The following is an 18,986-nucleotide window of genomic DNA, read 5'->3' on the forward strand; positions in this document are numbered from 1 at the left end:
CCCAGATCCAACTCTCAGTTTGCTTCCTCCCACATTCCAACTCTGCTCAGATACCTGCTCCTTCCAGGCCCGCCCTCACCCGTCCTGTCCGATAGCCTTGTCACTGTGATATTAACTTTGACAGGTTTCTTGTGAGCCTGACTCCCCTGTTAGCATGTGGGGTCTGTGAATACAGGGTCTTTGTTCACCACTGTGGTCCCAGTGCTGTGGACAGTGCCAGACACATGGTAAGTACTGAATAAATATTTGTTGAATTAATGAATAATGTCCTAGATATTAGGTCTGTGGCCTTCACTCATTCTCTTTTACTGGATACATAAATATACAAGGGACCCTGTGCTGTTTTATTTGTTTGTTGTTTTAAGCCACTCCTTGCATATCTAGCCAAAGATTATGTCAGTTTCATAGCAATAGAAAATAAGGGAGGGAGGGTCCTCATTACCTAGTACACACCCTAGTGTTCTGATGAAATCAAGATGCAGAGATAACTTTAAATCCAGGACACTGTGGTTTGTTTTTCTTTTTTCCCACAGTGTACATGCACTGGGCAAGTTGGTTAAAATAAAAAAATAGGGACTGAGGTCGTAGCTCAGTGACACAGCACATGCCTAGCACATGGAGGCACTGGCTTCCATCCTCAGCACCACACAAAAATGAATAAATAAAATAAAAGTATTTTAAAAAGTGAATAACTTCAAAAAAATTCATCATCATTAAAATCTTGTACATTGGGGCTGGGGTTGTGGTTCAGTGGTAGAGAATTCGCCAAGCATGCATGAGGTCCTGGGTTTGATCCTCAGCACCACATAAAAATAAAATAAAAGTATTGTGTCCACCTACAGCTAAAACAAAATATTGAAAAACAAAATCTGGTACATTGCCTTAGTTTCCCTAGTGTACCTGAAAATAAGATTGAGTTCCAGAGGAACAGACCAAAGCAGACAAGCCTGCATGTTCCCTTTCCTGCTTTCAGCCGACATCTTATCCCCATTCATGAGGTCGGTCACATGTATGGATGGCTGCCACGTTCTTTTGTATTACAAATCAAGTCATCTGAGCCTCTGGGAACGTGACCTGCAGGTTGCTGTGTGTTGCCAGGCTGCCCATTGATTGGCCTGCATTTCTGGCTCCTCACCACTTCTTTTTTTTTTTTTTTTTTTTTTACTTTATTTTTTATTGTATATATTTAAAGTGTACAACATCTTGTTTTTATATGCAAGATATGATAGGAGAAAAAGTTATATTAGCACATACAATTAAAATTCTAGCAACTGGCAAAGTTTGCCTTGGTGTTCTTAGAATCATCTAGTCTTGAGGCTCCCAAAGCTGATGATGAAACAGAATCACCTGGGTAGCAGCTGTTTTTGGGTACCAAGGATTGAACCCAGGGGCACTTAACCACTGAGCCATATCCCCAACCCTTTTTTTATTTTTATTTTGAGACAGAGTCTCACTAAATTATTTAGGGCCTTGCTAAATTTGCTGAGGCTGGCTTTGAACTTGTGATCCTCCTGCCTTGGCCTCTTGAACTGCTGGGATTACAGTGTACAGTGTACCACTGTGCCCAGCTGGGCAGTGTTTTAGAAATGCAGGATTTTGGATCCTACCCTAGCCTGGGTTTGGGATAGGGCTCTGGTTTGGTACATACTACACATGTTTATATTTTTTCTCTACCTCTCCCACTTCTCTTCAGAGATCAAATGCAGTTGTTCCTTGGTATCCATGGGGTATTAGTTCCAGAAGCCCAAGGACACCAAAATCTGCTGATACTCAAGTCCCTTATATAAAATGGCATAGAATTTGCATATAACCTACACATATCCTCCCATATACTTTAAATCCTATTGGGATTATTTATAATACCTAATATGATGTGAATGCTATGTAAACAGTTGTTATACAGTACTCCTTAGGAATGACAAGAAAAACGACGGTCTGCATGTGTTCAGTGAAGATGCAGTATTGTCTCTGAATATTTTGGGTGGTTGACTTGGTGGATGCAGAACCTTTGGATATTCAGGGCTGATCTTATATTCTTAGTGATAATAAGTGCTATGAAACAGGGCAGAAAATGAGCAGTGGAGATGATGGGAAGGGCTTTCCAAGGGGGTAACATTTAGTCTGCAACAGGAAGTATTAGAGGAAGAACATTTCGGGCAGGAAGTAGCGTGGTGTGTTCACAGAATTAAAAGCAGACCAGTGTGGCTGGAGCATGACCAGTGACTGGGAAGAGCTTGGGGAAGTAGGGGCTGGGGCCACATCACGCAGGCCCCGCAGACACCCTGAAGAGTTGCGCTGTGTTCCAAGGGCTTTTGTTCCCCTGAGATCATTGAGCTCTGTATGGAGAACAGACTGTAGAAGAACAAAAAGGGAAAATTGTGAGGCCTAGACTGCTCTGTGATAATGGGACTAAAACAGTGGCACTGAAGGTAGAGGGGAGAAGGCAGTTTCAAGGTATGTATTTAAGAAAGTCAACAGGACTTGCAGATGAGTGGGGGGCATCGTGAGGAAGAGGATGGGAGAGTAGGGAGGGTGTGGAGAAGGTTCTGCGAGAGGCAGTGTAGGATGCATATCCCACTTGCCTCCTTGGTAAATGGAGTCTATGAAGGGTACCTTTCAACTGGGTTGGTGGTGAATCAACATTTGTAAAGCTCTTAGAATGGAGCTTGGCATGCAGTAGAGCACAAGGTAGCCCATGTGGATGACAACGAGTAGCCCAAAGTCACACAGCTGGCCAGCAAGTCCCAAACACGAAGCCAAAGCTGAGCCTCTTGGTTTAGTGTATGTCATGCGGTGCTGAGCTGCCTCTTTCAGTCACCTTTGAACTTTTTATTTATATACACTCTTGGTGGAGGCCTGTCCATCATGGTACACAATGAGTCCCACTTGGTGTCGCATATGAGTGTTGCACCAAACTTGACTAAATTGCTAGTGTTTTCCATGTAGCCTAGAATTCCAGATTCTTTTGGCTGTCTTTAAAATTCTGCCATTCCAGACAACACACAGGGTCTGCATGGTGGGAGGAAGTGGGAACAGGAGGGGAGATGTGTGGATAGTTTTTAAATAGTAAAAGTAATATATTCCAGAATATCAGTGTGCTCATGTCCACACGATGAATAGACTGGGTAGGCATATACACTCACCAACAGGAGATGGCGTTCAGAGCCTTAGTACCGGAAGTTATAGGTCACTGCATGCCATGAAGGGAAGAAAGAAAACTAAGAATGTCAGTGTAACTCCCCCAGACTGTCAGGTTTCTAGTGATACATCTTAAAGAAGTGTTTGAAGTGCTTCTCTCTGTCAGTTTCAACTAAGTTAATTTTAAAAAATTGCTCTTTGTACTGTGCCTTTCTCATGAACCTCTGTGAGTTTAATGCATACAATATGTGGGTGGAAGCCTGTCAGCCTCAGTTCCCATCCCCCCAGAGTCTGAGAAGCAGATTTTAGAAGCACATGATTGCACCTGCAAGGATATGCCACTATATGAAATGGGGCCCGAGACCATTTTCTGTGCAACCTGTAGGAAAAACTTTCAGAAAGAGGTGAGAGAAAATGCCACTCTTGTCTTCCCTTCCTTGGGTCCACCGCCTGTTTTGTTGCACCTATCTCAGACAGCATGGGGAGGACTGTTCCTCATTATCAGGGAATGTGAGTCATTCCCAGATTTGTGTGATTGGGATTCCAAAGCATTGCTGTATCCGATGGTCTTATTAAATCCAAGTGTCAGTGCAGCCTTTCAGACTGTAGGGGAGAAGAGCTCAGTTACAGCTGGTGACCTGGTTCTAGTTACCACACAGAGACACTGGCGAAAGCAATGACCCCCTCCGAGTACCCAGAATCTACATGCATGGCAGTTACCAACTGTTCCCAGATTTGGGGGTTTCCTGGTTCGCTTTATAGGCTTCAGTACATTTCAGCTTCCTGTTTATATCCTAGTTGGGATCTGTATACTTTAGGGGAAAATGTCCTAGTGTCCCAACAAGCTAGTGCCAAGATTAGCCTAGCATTTGCAGGGACTTTCTTTCAGATTACTCAACCCTAGCGCTATTAACTGCAGAGTGTCCAGGATCTAACAAAACACTCTCCATTTCCAGTTTGGTCCAAACAAAACAGATAAAACATCAACCTGAGAAGGAGTAGACTATAAATGTCAACAGAAAATTAGTATGCTCTGTCTTTTCTTTCTCCTAGAGTGTTTCACAGCCAATGGTGCGGATTATAGGGGAACACAGAACTGGACAGCACTGCAAGGTGGGAAGCCATGTCTGTTCTGGAACGAGACTTTCCAGCATCCATACAACACTCTGAAATACCCCAATGGGGAGGGCGGCCTGGGCGAGCATAACTATTGCAGGTAAGATGGGGCCATGGTACTGGAAGAGAGAAATCTTTGATCTCTTGTTCCAACCCTGCTCATGACAAGGAAAATGTTCTTGCCTCCTCTGGCCAACTCAGAAAGCCTTTCTTGTCACTCTTTTTTAAATCTTCTCACACCTTACCCAGACACACACACACACACACACACACACACACAATCTGCTATTTTCAATCTAGTTGCTTTGATACTTACTGGTTTTTAGACACTGCTATTCTGTCTGATCACTAACTTGTCTCTTTGGGAGGGTTTTCTTAGTTGGCTACCAGTGGACAATTCACAGACAGCAAAGCTTCAGAAGCTGGTGAGAATGTACTATTCAAACTGTCTAGGACCTAAACCTCCCTCTGCTTCTTAGCAGGGGAAGCTGACTGCCAGCCAGACAAGGATAACCCAGGGAGCAGCTATATTCATCAGATTCGTGCTCTTTACTTCTTTTCAATAGACTAAGGTGTTTCTTTACTTTTCATCTCCTGTGTGACTTTAGCAAGGTTTTTTTTTTTTTTTTTTTTTTTTTTTTTTCTCCCCCAGATGGGGTTTGGCTGTGTTGCTGAGGCTGGTCTTGGACTCATAGGCTCAAGCCATCTTTCTGCTTCAGCATCCCCCTCCCAAGTAGCTGGGACTATAGGTGTGTGCCACCATACCTGGCTAGCTCAAGCTCTTAATCTAACATCCATTGTGCTTCAGATGTGTATTCATGATCTCCTAGGGAAATGATCCATGACTTTGATCAGGTTCTCAAAGTTATCTGTGCTGGAAACAAGATAAGAATCACTGTTATGTAGGGACCAGAGCAAAGATTCTTAGCATCTTTGGTTGTATCTTTTAGCTACTTACACCCATGGTCCTGGGTACATGACTCACAGTTTAGCAATGTGTTGAATTTTATCATTATTAGGACAGGTGCAAAGGCTGCCTCTCGACTCTTGAACCAGGACAGGGAAAAATGATTGCTGAGCTACACTCTGTCCCTGGTTCCATAGGTATGTTGGCCTCTCAACCATATGACCCTGTTGACCCAGCTGAACCAGTACCTGTATTCCTGCACTGCATGGGCCACGTTGTTTACCTTCAGCCCTCCATGGACCTTTGCTAGCACTCCAGGGCCCTTGTGGTTGTCTCACCATCACCAGGCCTGCATTCTATTTTCTTCAGGCTTGTACCTCAGCTCTTTCCATAACTTTTGTCCTAAGTTATGTCAAGTGACCATCCCTCCATAGTTGCTTTTGCTTTATTTTTTCATTTGCTGTTATGAAAGTATTGAAAACTTGTTCCAAAAATTTTGTCTCAAACAATACAGATATCTGTTGCTTAGATAAAATCTCCCTTTTCACCTCTTTGCCTGAAACCCTCCCCACCAAGTCCTACCATTTTATATGTGCTACTCCCATTTTGCTATCTTTGTATTTTATTGTTAAAGTTACATATATTCACTAAATAATTCTTTCATTTTATTTTCAAAGTTGTACATATTAATTTATTTTTTACATTAAATTAATGCAAAATGTGACTAAAAAAATTAGTCAAACTCTATTTCTGGCATATTACCTTCCCCTAATTTTTCTATTCATAGGAATAGTTCGTTCGGACTGGGAGGGATGTTTAGGCAGAGAAACAAGCCTTTGTTTTTTATGTTTACACAGTTACTTATCTCTTGTTGTAAAGTGTATCTCCTTTTCTTTTTCTTATTTATTTTTTGTTTTGTGTTTTATTTTTTGTGATGGGGTCTTGCTGCATTGCCCACCCATGATCTTCTTTCCTTAGCCTCCCAAGTATAGCTAAAGTCATGGACAGATACACCGTCCCTGTTTGCTGCTGCTATTGTTTCTCCTCCATTCTGATTAGCTGGAGATTGAACCCAGGGTTTCCAACATGGTAGGCAAGGGCTCTACCACTATACCCCCAAACCTCTAAAGTGTCTCTTGGTAGTAGACCTTCGGTTTATTCTGTTACTCTGTTGCTTTCTATCAAGCATGTCTTCTCAGAAGAGCTCCTGTTTTTTGTTTTTTGGTACTACAGATTTAACCCAGAGGTGCTTACCCACTGAACCACATCACCGGCCCTTTTTTATTTTGAGACAGAGTCTCACTGAGTTGCTTAGAGCCTTGCTGAGTGAGTTAGTTACTAAGTCTGGCCTTGACTTGCAGTCTTCCTATCTCAGCCTCACAAGCCACTGGGATTACAGGCATGTGCTACCATGCCCCACAGAGGTCTCATTTTTATGTCTGACTTTCAGTTAAATTTTAAACTTCCAATGAGACTTAAATTATAATTAAATAAATTTATAATTTATTTATATGAAAAACTTTTTTTTTCCTGATAGATTAGCACCCATATCTACTCATAGGCTTCCAGAAACGCACAGTAAATATCCATTAAGAGATCATTGAGGGCCAGGAACACTTTTCCTTAGCCCCAGCCAGCTGCAACCCTCTCCTTTGATTTGATGGAATGTTCCAGACCTGAATTACCAGTTTATACTTCAAAAAAGGGAGGCTGAAATTGTTGATTATTATCACATCAGAGAGTCCAGGCCTTTTGTCTTAGCACTTACAGTGAAGTAAGGATGAATTTACTCATTCTTTATTTAAGCTATTCTGATGCTTTTCAGAATGGCTTTGACATTGATAATAAACAGTTGTTTTCTAAGGGCTTTACCCAATACTACATCAAAGCTGACCACTGAATAGAGGGAGGAAAATGACAGTGAAGTACTGTTTAAACAAGGGCTTTGTACAAGTTCTCCCACTTTGATTTCTCAGCTGTCACCCGACACCATGTTTGTCTTGTGCAACTTTTCAGACCCATCACATCTGAGATGTCCAAGTTGGCAAGTGATGGGAATGTTCTTCTCTGGGCTGGGTTGGAGGTATCTGGATTGGAGGGGAAGGCAGAGACTGGGAAGAGCAGAGTTGGTGCTGGCACCTGCCTATGGGCACAAGAAATAAAAGGACCCTTTGTGCCTCAGGGAAGCTTATCTTCTGGACCACACAATAGGCTTATCCCGCTCAGGCCTGATAGGGGTTGCTCCAAAGCTCCCGCTGTGGGGTCTTTATGCCCATTTCCGGCCTAACTGGAGTGTTAGGTTTCCAGTATCCTGAGTCTAAATAAAAGAACCTTGGGAAGTGGTGAAGAGAGGCCAGGCCTCTCTGTGTGCCCAGTAGCCCCTGCCATTTTTTGATCCACTGAAACTTCTCTGAGTTGAAAAGGTCCTGAAGGGCATTTATTCCAAGCTGTTCTTATTTAGAAATGTGGAAATAAATCTTTAAAAAATATTGTGGACTGGGGATGTAGAGTGCTTATCTCACATGCACAAGACCCTGGGTTCAATCCCCAGCAAAATAACAACAAGGACAAATTGCTATATCTGAAGTTTGTGCCAGAATGACAAGATCAAGGTTCTTTTTTTTTTTTTTCTTTTTTTTGGTGCTGGGGATCGAACCCAGGGCCTTGTGCATGCAAGGCAAGCACTCTACCAACTGAGCTATCTCCCCAGCCCCAAGATCAAGGTTCTAAGTGAGACTCGGCACTTTTTTCTTCAGAATTTCTAAGGGGTCAGTGTTTTGAGGAAGAAAAAGGACCCATTTCTATCAAATGTGAGGTGACTGTCTTGATCCTTGTGGGAGCTTGCAAGTGGGATCTATTATTTTGTGAATTTTATTTTGCCATTTAAAAATTTACTATTGAAGCCAGGCATGGTGGGTCATACCTGTAATCCCAGCAATTTGGGAGGATGAGGCAGGAGGATCACAAGTTTAAGGCCATCCTAGGCAACTTAGTGAGACCCTGTCTCAAAATAAAAAATGAAAAGAACTGGGTCTGTAGCTCAATGTAGTAAAGTACCCTGGGTCAATCCCCCGTACCAACAAAACAAAACCAAAAAAACCCTCTAATTGTCAAATTGCCATTCTTTGTCAGTTCACATTCTCATTGGCAGTGTGTTCACCCAGCTGTTGAAACCTCCACCTTCCCTGTTGCCAGTGTCTGGCACAATTGGTTTAGTGATCAGTTGTCCTCATTATACCATGGTGGATTTTTTGAACTTTTGCTCACTTCTCTCTAGTCTCTAAATTACATGTCAGAGTGGATAGGCTTATCCTTATAGTATTACCCTATTTTTCCTTCTTAATAAGAGATGACATTGAAATACATACCAATTATTAGAAATAACACAGAACCCAAAGCAGTTCCTTTTCTGTAAAACTGAAAAGCGATGAACCAGTTAACTTAAAACATCAGCAGTGTTATCAGTTGTATCCTTTTCCCCAACAGAAACCCAGATGGAGATGTGAGCCCCTGGTGCTATGTGGCAGAGCATGAGGATGGTGTCTACTGGAAGTACTGCGAGATTCCTGCCTGCCAGAGTAAGACTAATGTACCATTTGGTGCTTTACAGGACCTGTGCTCTAAGTACAGAGTGGAAGGTCACAGCCAGAGGCCAGGTAGTTCAGGTTGGTGGATTTCCTGAAGTAGGTGCAAGGAGAAGCCATTCTGGGCTGAGGAGTTTCATTTTTGAGGTTTTCAGGAGCAGGAGTGCCCATTTCCTTAGCACCCCATTCCCTGGGTGTTCCTGGGATAGGTAAGCCCATTGAGAATTCCTACTTTTAGTTAATTTCCTCATGTTAATTCTTTCATGGGTAGAGAGGGCAGTAGCTCAATAGCAGGCTGGAGTGGAGGAAGTTTGCACTTTTTGTAATGAATTTTGGGGAATAAATTTTTTTGGAATGAACCTCCTTAAGCATATTAAAACTAAAGTATAATAACATGTTGTTTGATTTTTGAATGGCTCCCTTGAAAAAAATATTACTCAGTAAATAACTTTTTAAATACTATACAATGCCCATATGATATTTCCTTTACCCACATTAGGGTAAAGTATTCTGTTTGTTTTTATAGTAATAATTCTTAATGAGTTTTTTAGCTTTTTACTAAAAGATCTGTTTTATAACTGTTTCATGCATTCATTCCTGAATTCAGTGTTATTATATGCAAGGTACCAAGGCAAAAGGACACTTTGACCTTTTAGGGAGTATATGGTATAGAGGAATCTTAAAAAGAAACATTATTATTAGGTACCAGGGATTGAACCCAGGGGTGCTTAACCACTGTGCCATATCCCCAGCCTGATTTATTTTTAGTTTTGAGACAGGGTCTCACTGAGTTGCTCAGGGTCTTGCTGAATTGCTAAGGTTGACTTTGAACTTGTGATCCTTCTGCCTCAGTCTCCTGAGCAGCTGGGATTACAGGCATGTGCCACCCTGCCCAGCAAAAAACAAAAAACAAAAAAAGACAAAACACAACTTTAAAACAATGCAGAAATGAAACAAAACAAAAGAAAAACATGATAGAAAATATTGTAGAAAGATTTTTCAGAAGATTTAAAGCATGGAAATTAAACTGAATCTGGTGCTACAGTTATCCCTCAGTCTCTAAGAGAGATTGGTCCTAGTATCCCAACAGGTACCAAAATCCATGGACACTCAAGTTCCTTACGTAAGACGGGGTAGGGGGCTGGAGTTGTGGCTCAGTGGTAGAGCACTTGCCTGGCATGTGTGAGGCCCTGGGTTCGATACTTAGCACTACATATAAATAAATAAAAGATCCATTGACAACTAAAAAATAGGTTAAAAAAAAAGATGGGGTAGTATTTGCATATCACCTATGCATATCCCCCTACCCCCGAATGCTTTTAAGTCATCTCTAGATTACTTATAATACCTGATACAATGTAAATGTTGTATAGGTAGTTGTTATACTGTATTGTTTAGGGAATAATGACAAGAAAACAGGTGTTCATATCCACTATGGATGCAGTTGTGTTTTTTTTTCCAAAATATTTACCATCCATGGTTGGTTGGATCCATGAATGTGGAACCCTCAGGTATAGAGCCTGTGGATACAGAGGGCCAACTAATGTAGTATTTAGAATATTTGTGTGTGTGTGTGTGTGTGTGTGTGTAAGTGTAAATTTTAGAACTGTTTTGTGTGCGTGGAACCCAGGACCTCCTGCATGCTGGATAATTCTATCACTGTGCTACACCCCCAGTCCTAGAATATAGTTTAAAATATGCCAAAGGAACAGGGCTTTGAGCTTCCTAAAGCCGAAGAAAAGGACAGTTCATTCCTAACCAGTCTGCAAACTTATTTTTCCTTATTGTTAAATCTTGTTCTTTGCCCTGCCAGCTCTCTCACTGCCCAGGTCAGGAGGCTTGTGCATGTAGAGTGACAGGGAAGTTTGCAGGGGACCTGGGCCCTTCTCCCTCATGCCTGGAGCAGCAGTCTGCATTCTGATGCCTCAAGGGGAAAGAAAGGGCCACTGAAGCAGCTCTGCAGACCCAGCGCTTGCCTTTCCTAACTTGTAAACGCCACTCCTGCCTGGCAGCTGGGCCACGCTTCGCCATCTTCCAACCTGAGCGTGCCTTCATTCAGCCTCCAAATTGAGACAACTGTAAAGACCAGAAGAACAGGCTTTTGCTCAGTCTGCTTAATCAGATTTCTAAAACGAAAAAAACATCTCATTTGGTCTGGCTCTAGTGTGTAAAGAAGAAAGGGGCAGGGGAGAGGAAAGCAGATTTTCCTCGGTCCATTTATTCTACACAAAGATGGTCTTTTACTACCAGCCTGTGTCATTCTCTCAGGAATGGCGAAGAGGGGATTTCAATCTGGGCACTTTTATGTGGAAAGATAATCTTTAACTCACATTTATAAAATATAATTTGGGCCAGTAGGTGCTGATTCATGTGGTCATTAAAACTAGTTTCCAGAGAGTAAATTATAGCACAATAATACAAACCACCTAGTGTATCTCTAATTTGTAATATTTGTCAAATATTCCTCACTGTCCCAAAGAAGAAAATTTAAATATTCTTTACATTTTTTTGGTACTTTGATAACCTTCTCAAATGCTCTAGGTAAAGAGAATTGCAAGAATAGCACCTCATTTGGGGGGTAGAGGGTGAGTGATGTCTAGCTTTGACTCTTCAGAAAACCCTTTGATTCACCTGTGGGTACCAGGGCTCCCCATTATGCCAAACCTCAGACCTTGAATCTGGCAGAATATTGTGCTTCCAGTATGTCTGGTGAACATAGCTGAGGAAAACCTCTTGTGTTCTTTGCAGCAAGAGACCTTGGTAATAGCCTGGTGGATTTAACAGAGATGCAACTTGCCTATTTTAGGCCAAGTTTGCCCTATTTCTGGATGTGGAGTCATACGTTTCATGACTAATACTAACAACTCTCTGTGTAAAGCCCACTATTCATGATTAGCATTGAGCTTGTCATACAGGAAAAGGCCTGTGACATGATCAGGTTCCTGGAAAGTTCATATCTGAATATAACAGGCCCAGCAGGAGCCAGGGGGAATGAATGTTTAGGGACAAAGCAGAATCGGGTTGAATGGTGGGCCATTGTGTGGAGACCGGAATCTCTGCCCCTGGGCGTCTTAGGAGAAATCCCACAACACGCAGGAGGCAGCGATGAAGTATGGTTCAAAAAGGGGCAGAGAGAGATTTGAATGGTGCTCTTGACCTACAGAGCATGGATCAGAACTTACTGTTAAAAGGAGAATAACTCTGAGGTAATTGGATTTGCCCCTCAAATTGTTTCTGCCAGTATGTTTCTTAGAACCCCCCCCCCATTCTTATTAGAACCAGGAAAAGTAGATTTTAAAAGCAAATTCCAACATCATCAAGTTTAACACCCTTTAGATCCCACCCTCCAGATCTCTTGGTCCTGTTGGTTTGGTTTTTTTATTTTTTTATTTTTTTGACTGTCCTAAATTGTTTATTAGGTATGAATTTTACAAATATCATACTTAGCGGTAACAGTGGAGCTGGAGAGTATTGCGCCTTCTCCAAGCTGCACGGCGAGAACCACCCTTTACAAGGCCACGACCCGCGCATCTCCCTGTGCTGTGGACTGGTCTGGTGATCCACTGGGTGTCAGGATTTCTTCTGTTAGCTTTATGGAATGGATCAATGAGGATAACCTCAAAAAATCTGTATGTGAAATCTTCGCCAACCCAGTAAGAATTCAGGACTCCCAGAGCCGTGCCATATGGCATCCAGCTCACTCCTCAGCAACAGACTGAAGGCTTCAAGCAAACTTTAGCTGGTTAACACCATCATGGACAGGCTTGCCATACGTCGCACCCTTAGGAACTGCACGTTTGCGGCCACCCTGGCGCGCACGAATCCTGTATATGACATAACCTGGCTTGGCCTTGTATCCCAGTCTGAGCGCTTTATCAGGCCGGTCGGGCTGGGAGCCCTGTGGGGCGCAGAGAGCCAGCGGTACTGCCCGCAGCGAACTCTCAGAAGAAAGCTCATCACATCTGACTGCTTCTTCCTCCCCTGCTCCTGGAGGTACTTGTGTGCACCCATCTTGGCTCACCTGATGGCTGCCCCCAGACCTGGTTTGGTTTTTGAGGGGGAAAATCATGTGGCCTAAAATCCTTCTCATATTTCTCTTTTGTTAAGTAATCATCCTCACTGTTGTTATTCTTTTATTTCATTTTTTTTTTATGGATGTTCATTGTGGACCTTAATATGCCTTTGCTTTACTCTGTTTTACCTGTAGTTTCTTTATAGAAGTTTTGTGATGATTTCAAAAAGTGAATTATGTAATTGTGAGTGGGGGAGTGCTCTAGATAGCATTTAAAAGCAAAAACCAGTTTCTTCACGTAACTAATTTGGTCCTGGGGACACTGGCATGAGAAATTTACCTTCTCGTTTTTGGAAGCTATTTTTTGTTTGAAGTGCTTGCTTGGCACGTGTGAGGCACTGGGTTCGATCCTCTGCACCACATAAAAAAACAAAATAAAATAAACGTTTTGTGTTTATCCACAACTTAAAAAAAAAAAATTAAAAAATTCACCTAGAAATCCAGCTATAAAAATTCATTTTTGAAGTAGAGAAATTTGAATATAGAATAACTAAAATTTTAAATTAATTTTGTAATATTTTATTTTATATTTATTTATTTATAACTGTGCTGGGGATTGAACCCAGGGATGCTCTATCAGAGGTACATACCCAGCCCTTTTTATTTTTTATTTTGAGACAGGGTCTTGCTAGAACATCTGGGATTACAGATGTGCACCACCCCACAGCTTACAAATTTTTAATTATTTTTAAAAACACATAAATGTGCCAGGCACAGTGGCACATATACATAATCCCAGGGACTCAGGAGGATCACAAGTTCAAGGTCAGCCTCAGCAACTTAGCAAGGTCCTAAGCAACATATCTCCAAATAAAAGATAAAAAGGGCTGGGACTGTGACTCAGTGGTAGAGTACCTTTGGGTTCAATCCCCAGCATCAAAGACAACAGCAACAACAACAAAAAGTAAATGTAACATTCAGAGTATCTTGATTGAAAGATGTAACATGATTAACCTAAGTTATGTTGCTTTTTTTTTTTTTGGTGGTACTGGGGATAGAAACCAGGACCTTGTATGTGCTAGGCAAATGTTCTACCACTGAGCCACATCCTCAGCCCTGTGACATATTTTTTACCTGTAGCTCACAGGGATCTGAATACATTGTTACAGTTTGTTATTAAACTTTTAGCTATTAAACTTATTAAAAATATTAGTTATTTAAAGTTATTAGAACTATTCATTATTGAAATAGTTATTAAAATTAAATATTAAGGTTTAAAATCACAAAAACTTCAGACATATTTAGAAGTTGTTAGCTGTGACAAAATGACATTTTTTTTTTTTAAATATTTTTTAGTTGTCAATGGACCTTTACTTATTTATACATGGTACTGAGAAGTGAACCCAGTGCATCACACATGCTAGGCAAGTGCTCCACCACCGAGCTAAAGCCCCAGCCCACAAAATGACATTTCTTAAGCTTTGACCATACATCAGACCTGCATCCATGGAGGATACAAGGGTGGTGTGACCTGTAGCCTGTGGAGAGCCACCACCATTCTAGGACACAAGACAGATCTGTGGACAGATGAGCACATACAAAATACTCCATGGTGAAATGAGCAAAAGGTTGGGATCACTAAAGAATAGGAGTGGGAGACAGGGCCACCTGTTTTCCAAGAAGTAGGGCCTTAGCACAGAGCTTCTCAACTTTATGGTGTATTCGGTCACCTGTGATCTTATTAAAGTTCAGATTCTTTTTCAGTAGGTCTTACGAGGACCTGAGAGTCTACATTCCTGACAGACTCTTGGGATGCCAGAGCTGCAAAGCTACTTTACACAGCAAGGGTCTAGGTGTAGGTGTGGGTGGAGCAGAGGTAGGGAGGTCATGGGGGCAAGGGAACAGAACTGTTCCCAACATGCATGCACACACACATGAATTCCAAGCAAGTCAGTGTTGATGAAATATGCATTTTAACACAGAAGGAGCAGAAATGAGCTCTGAGTAGACAAGAGACCAGATACTAGGTCTTGGGTCTGGTAGGAGCCTGCACTCGATGCAGGAGACTGAGGAGAGTGCTAAATAAATGTTCAAAGGACACTTTTCTCCTTAGCTTCTGAAGCCTGTGTTAGAGATTTGGGGTGAACTTCCTCTTTTCTAACCCATGAGAGGTTCTCTGGTGATTGTATCTTTCCCATGGACTGGCTCTCACAGCATGCCAGCAAAGGCACCTCAGCCACATGGAACCCTAGGTCAGTCTCAGCTGGTGACCTCAAGTTCTTTTTAGCTAAATAAATGTCCTGGCCTGGATAAAATAGATTTGTTTTCCTCAGCTGTTAGTATTCACCTTACAAAAATGCAGCCCCCTAAATAGGACTTGAAAGTTTCCAATTGGGATCCCTAGTAAGAGTTTCAAAAGCTGCATTGAGAATTTGAGGAGAAAGCCAAGGGCACTCTGGCAGTGGTGGTCAGGGCGGTCTCAATTGTAGAAAATGTTTTGTTTGTGTCAGCACTTTCTGCATTTTGATGTTAACGCTGCTGTTTAGTATTTTTCACTAATGTCGAGTGCCTACCATGTACAAAATGCTTATATTTATATTGTCCTATTTAACTTTTTCAGCAATCCTGGGAAGTAGGTGGTGTGTCTACTCTCCCTCCCCCATTTTCAGATGAGAAGATCTGTGGCTCCATGGTTGGAGCAGTGAACTTGAACAGGGTTTGAATCTAGGACTCTGGATAGTAAGCTGAGTGCCTTTTAGTAGATGAGAATAGCCTCGCTTCCTTTATTTCCTTGAAAACAGGGACTCTACAGTTGCTGCAGGCTACCACTGAGATCAATTTTTTTTTTTTTTTTTTCCTGTTGGGGATGAACCCAGGCCTTGCACATGCTAGGCAAGCGCTACCACTGAACTACATCCCCAGCCCCTGAGGTCATTCTTCAGAATTTTCTTTGTGGATTGTTTGGGAATTAAAGTTTGAAATTCAGATAGTATGCCGAATTATTAAGATTGCTTTTTTGACATCGTGGAAACCAAAGGATTAACTCAGTGGCGACAGAGGGTCTGCAGTTCATGCTGTTAGCTCTAAGTCATTTTCTTTTCTTCTTTGGGCTTGGGAAATCCCCAGCCCCAGGAGCAAAGCAGGCTGCAGTGGTATCCAGGAAGCATTTACTGCACAGCAGAGCCCCCCTGTAGGAGGCTGGGCCCTCTCTGCAGGGTGTTCCCTGCCCAGCTGTTCTCAGCTGGGAAAGGGCTCCCCAGCTTTACCCTGTGCCCAAAACACTGCATCAACAGCTTTGTGCAGGCCTCAGCCTCTTTCCTGTCACCATGCTTCACTGCTGTGGGTGGAAACTCACCTCTCCAAAGACACAGCTCTGTTCATCATTTCTGCTTTACAGCCAAAAGGAAAGCTCCCACTTTCCTCTGTAGCCAAAGAAATATTGAAAGCAACAGGAATAATACAATTTTGACCCCTCTTCTGTGTTTCAATTATAATTACTTACTGGTTTTGTCCAGTTGAAATCTTTAAGACTACCCAAATTGACCTTGTCAGAATCCTATTTTAATGTTGTTTGTTCTTGCTCACTATGAGTAGTTCTGGATTCCTGACTGGACTAAGCTATTCAAAGGCAGAAGCAAGGGGAGCTCTGGAATTTCTGTGAAGGAAAGATTAGAGAGGGGGACTCTATGGAAGCTGCATTTGCATAGCAGGCACCCTCGTTTTACATGGATTGTGTGTTTATTTGTAGAGGGGTGATGATGGAATTTATGGTTCTTCCCCCACGCCCTGCCCAAGTGTCTCCCTGGCAGCCACTAAAAAGAACCATATATTTCATTAAGAGTCTTCCTCCACCTAGCACAGTGGAGGCCAGAACCAGGTGCTGGCTAAATATTCTTGGTCCTATGAAGTCATATCTCTTCCCTTGAGATATAATACAAGCTACTGGAAAGAATGTGGGCTTCAGAATCACTTGGCTTAAGTCCAGATCATTATTCACTTAATGGCTTTAGGCAGGAGAACTCCTCTCGGAGTCTTGGTTTTCTCGTCTGTGTCCTGATTATTTTGAAGATTGAATGAATAAAATGTATGCAACCCCAAATACAGGACTTGGCTCATAGGCATGAAAGTACCAGTAGGTACAGTGGTGGCCTGCTTTCCCCAGGGAATGGATTACCGTTGGCATGTCCTGCCATCTGATTCCTAAAATGTTATTGATGACCTGATTTTTCTTTTCTTTTCCCTTTTTTTTTTTTTTTTTGTACTGGGATTTTAACCAAGAGGTGCTTTACCACTAAGCCACATCCCCAACTCTTTTTATGTTTTATTTAGAGACAGGTTCTTGCTAAATTGCATAGGATCTTGCTAAGTTGCTGAGTCTGGCTTTGAACCTCAACCTCCTCAAGCCACTGGGATTACAAGTGTGAGCTTCCACACCCAGCCCGATTTTTCTTTTTGTCATACTTTTTTATCCTACTGACATGGGGCTTGCTTGGTATGGTCCCTCCGCTGCTGCTTCAGGGGCCATTCCACAGGATCTGATGTAGCACTTGACTCAGGGGACTCAAAAACCCCTACATTTGTTCTTTTTTTTTTTTTTTTTCAGTATTGAGGATTGAACCCGGGGTGCTCTACCACTAAGCTACAACCCTTTTTATATTTAATTTTGACACATGGAGTCTTGCTAAGTCGCTGAGGCTGGCCTTGAACTTGTGATCCTCCTGCCTCAGCCTCTCAAGCCGCTGGGATTACAGGCATGTGCCACCTCACTCAGTTCCCACGTTTGTTCCTGTAATGCAGTTTTATGGTTTCATATTGGGTATGGACTCAGTTATTTTTTGCAACAGATGTTATTTAATCCCCCGTCCCAATATAGACTTTTTGAACCAAATGGGCATTTTCCTTGACACACAAAATGTTCTAAAGCACACTTGTAACTTAAAATGAAAGAATCATTCAGATCCACAAGGATGACTTTACTGAGAATTTTAACATTAGCACTTGTTTGTAAGGAACATACATAAACCTAAGAAAGAATTCCTCAATCTTCCAATGTAATTAGGAATTCAGAAATCTGAGTTATAAATGTAGAATAGAATTGGGAACTAGCATCCCAACTATATGAATAAGTGTTGAATTATGAAACAGTGTTTGAGGACAAGTAAGGATTGGTAAGGATCCTTAGTAAGGATTGTGGAAGTTGGGAGAGAGGTGACGGGGCTGGATGGGACAGGATGCACTCGGTCAGGGCAAGCTGACAGAGGCTTGAAAAAAGAGCGTGGGATGACATGCATGTGAACTGGGATCCAGGCTGCCTGGAGTGGCCAAGTGGCCTGAAAGGAACCAGAGAAGACTTTAGAAGCCAGAGTTGAGTAGTTGGGACTGACTTGCTAAAAGCCCTACTTTAGGAAGAGAAGCCCAGTGTCCATTTACAGGATGGACTGGAGAAAGGAAGGTTGGAGAAGAGAGGATGGGTGTAGATTCTAAATCCAGGGATAAAGGCTTGGTCTAGGATAGAAACAGTGAAACTAGACTTGAAGGGTTAAATCCAAACCGAATTTAGGAGGAAGACAGAACTTGATGACAAGTGGAACATATAAGGGATGAAACAGCAGGAAGAGTAAAAGATGACTCTGTGGCTTCTTGCCTGAGATATTTGTGGTGTTCCTGAAAATAAAACAAAACAAACAAACAGAAAAAAACAGGCCAAGTGAACAAACTAAGCTCTTTACAGATGTATCATTCCTTTTGCACTTGGACTGAACTTTTATCAAGTAGGGTGTTTCAGTTGTTTAATACCATATCACAAGCCACCCCAACCCAAGTGACTTCAGTTTATCATTTCCCCCACGTGTATCTGTAGGCTGGCAGAGTTTCAGCTGGGAGCTTCTCTGCTACTCTCACCTAGGCTTGATCAGGTGGTTGCAGCAGGAGCTCTGTTGGACCCAGATGTGCTAGATAGTTTCTGGCCTCTGCTTGGTGACCTCTCTGCAGCAGCATATTCAGGCTTCTGATATAGTGACTGGGTTCCTTCAGAGAGGAAGCAGAAGCTGCCAGTCCTCTTAGGGCATGCACTCAGAAGTCCACCACATTTTACTGATCGAAGAAAGTCCCCTAAAGGTAGAATTTCATAACAGAACAAAAAGCTGTGCTTATTTATTTATATAAGTGAGTTAATTTGAGACTCAGAGGCACAAAAGTAAGGCTGGAAGAACCAGAGTGACCAAAAAAG

At 42.2% G+C, this 18,986-nt stretch overlaps 1 protein-coding gene and 1 pseudogene across 3 annotated transcripts in view; one reads left to right on the forward strand and one right to left on the reverse strand.

The window, feature by feature from the left end:
- Kremen1 (kringle containing transmembrane protein 1) overlaps window positions 1-18,986 on the forward strand; it is a 63,472-nt gene that overhangs the window by 14,649 nt on the left and 29,837 nt on the right. For all 3 annotated transcript variants that reach the window (XM_047560838.1, XM_047560840.1, XM_047560841.1), the window contains exons 2-3: window positions 4,192-4,354; window positions 8,648-8,739. In XM_047560838.1, coding sequence (XP_047416794.1) covers window positions 4,192-4,354; window positions 8,648-8,739 — 255 coding nt within the window. The remainder of the gene's footprint in view (window positions 1-4,191; window positions 4,355-8,647; window positions 8,740-18,986) is intronic.
- On the reverse strand, window positions 12,189-12,756 carry LOC124990638 (60S ribosomal protein L15-like; annotated as a pseudogene).

Source organism: Sciurus carolinensis, chromosome 8, assembly GCF_902686445.1.
Source record: "Sciurus carolinensis chromosome 8, mSciCar1.2, whole genome shotgun sequence".
In the NCBI taxonomy this organism is placed as follows: domain Eukaryota; kingdom Metazoa; phylum Chordata; class Mammalia; order Rodentia; family Sciuridae; genus Sciurus; species Sciurus carolinensis.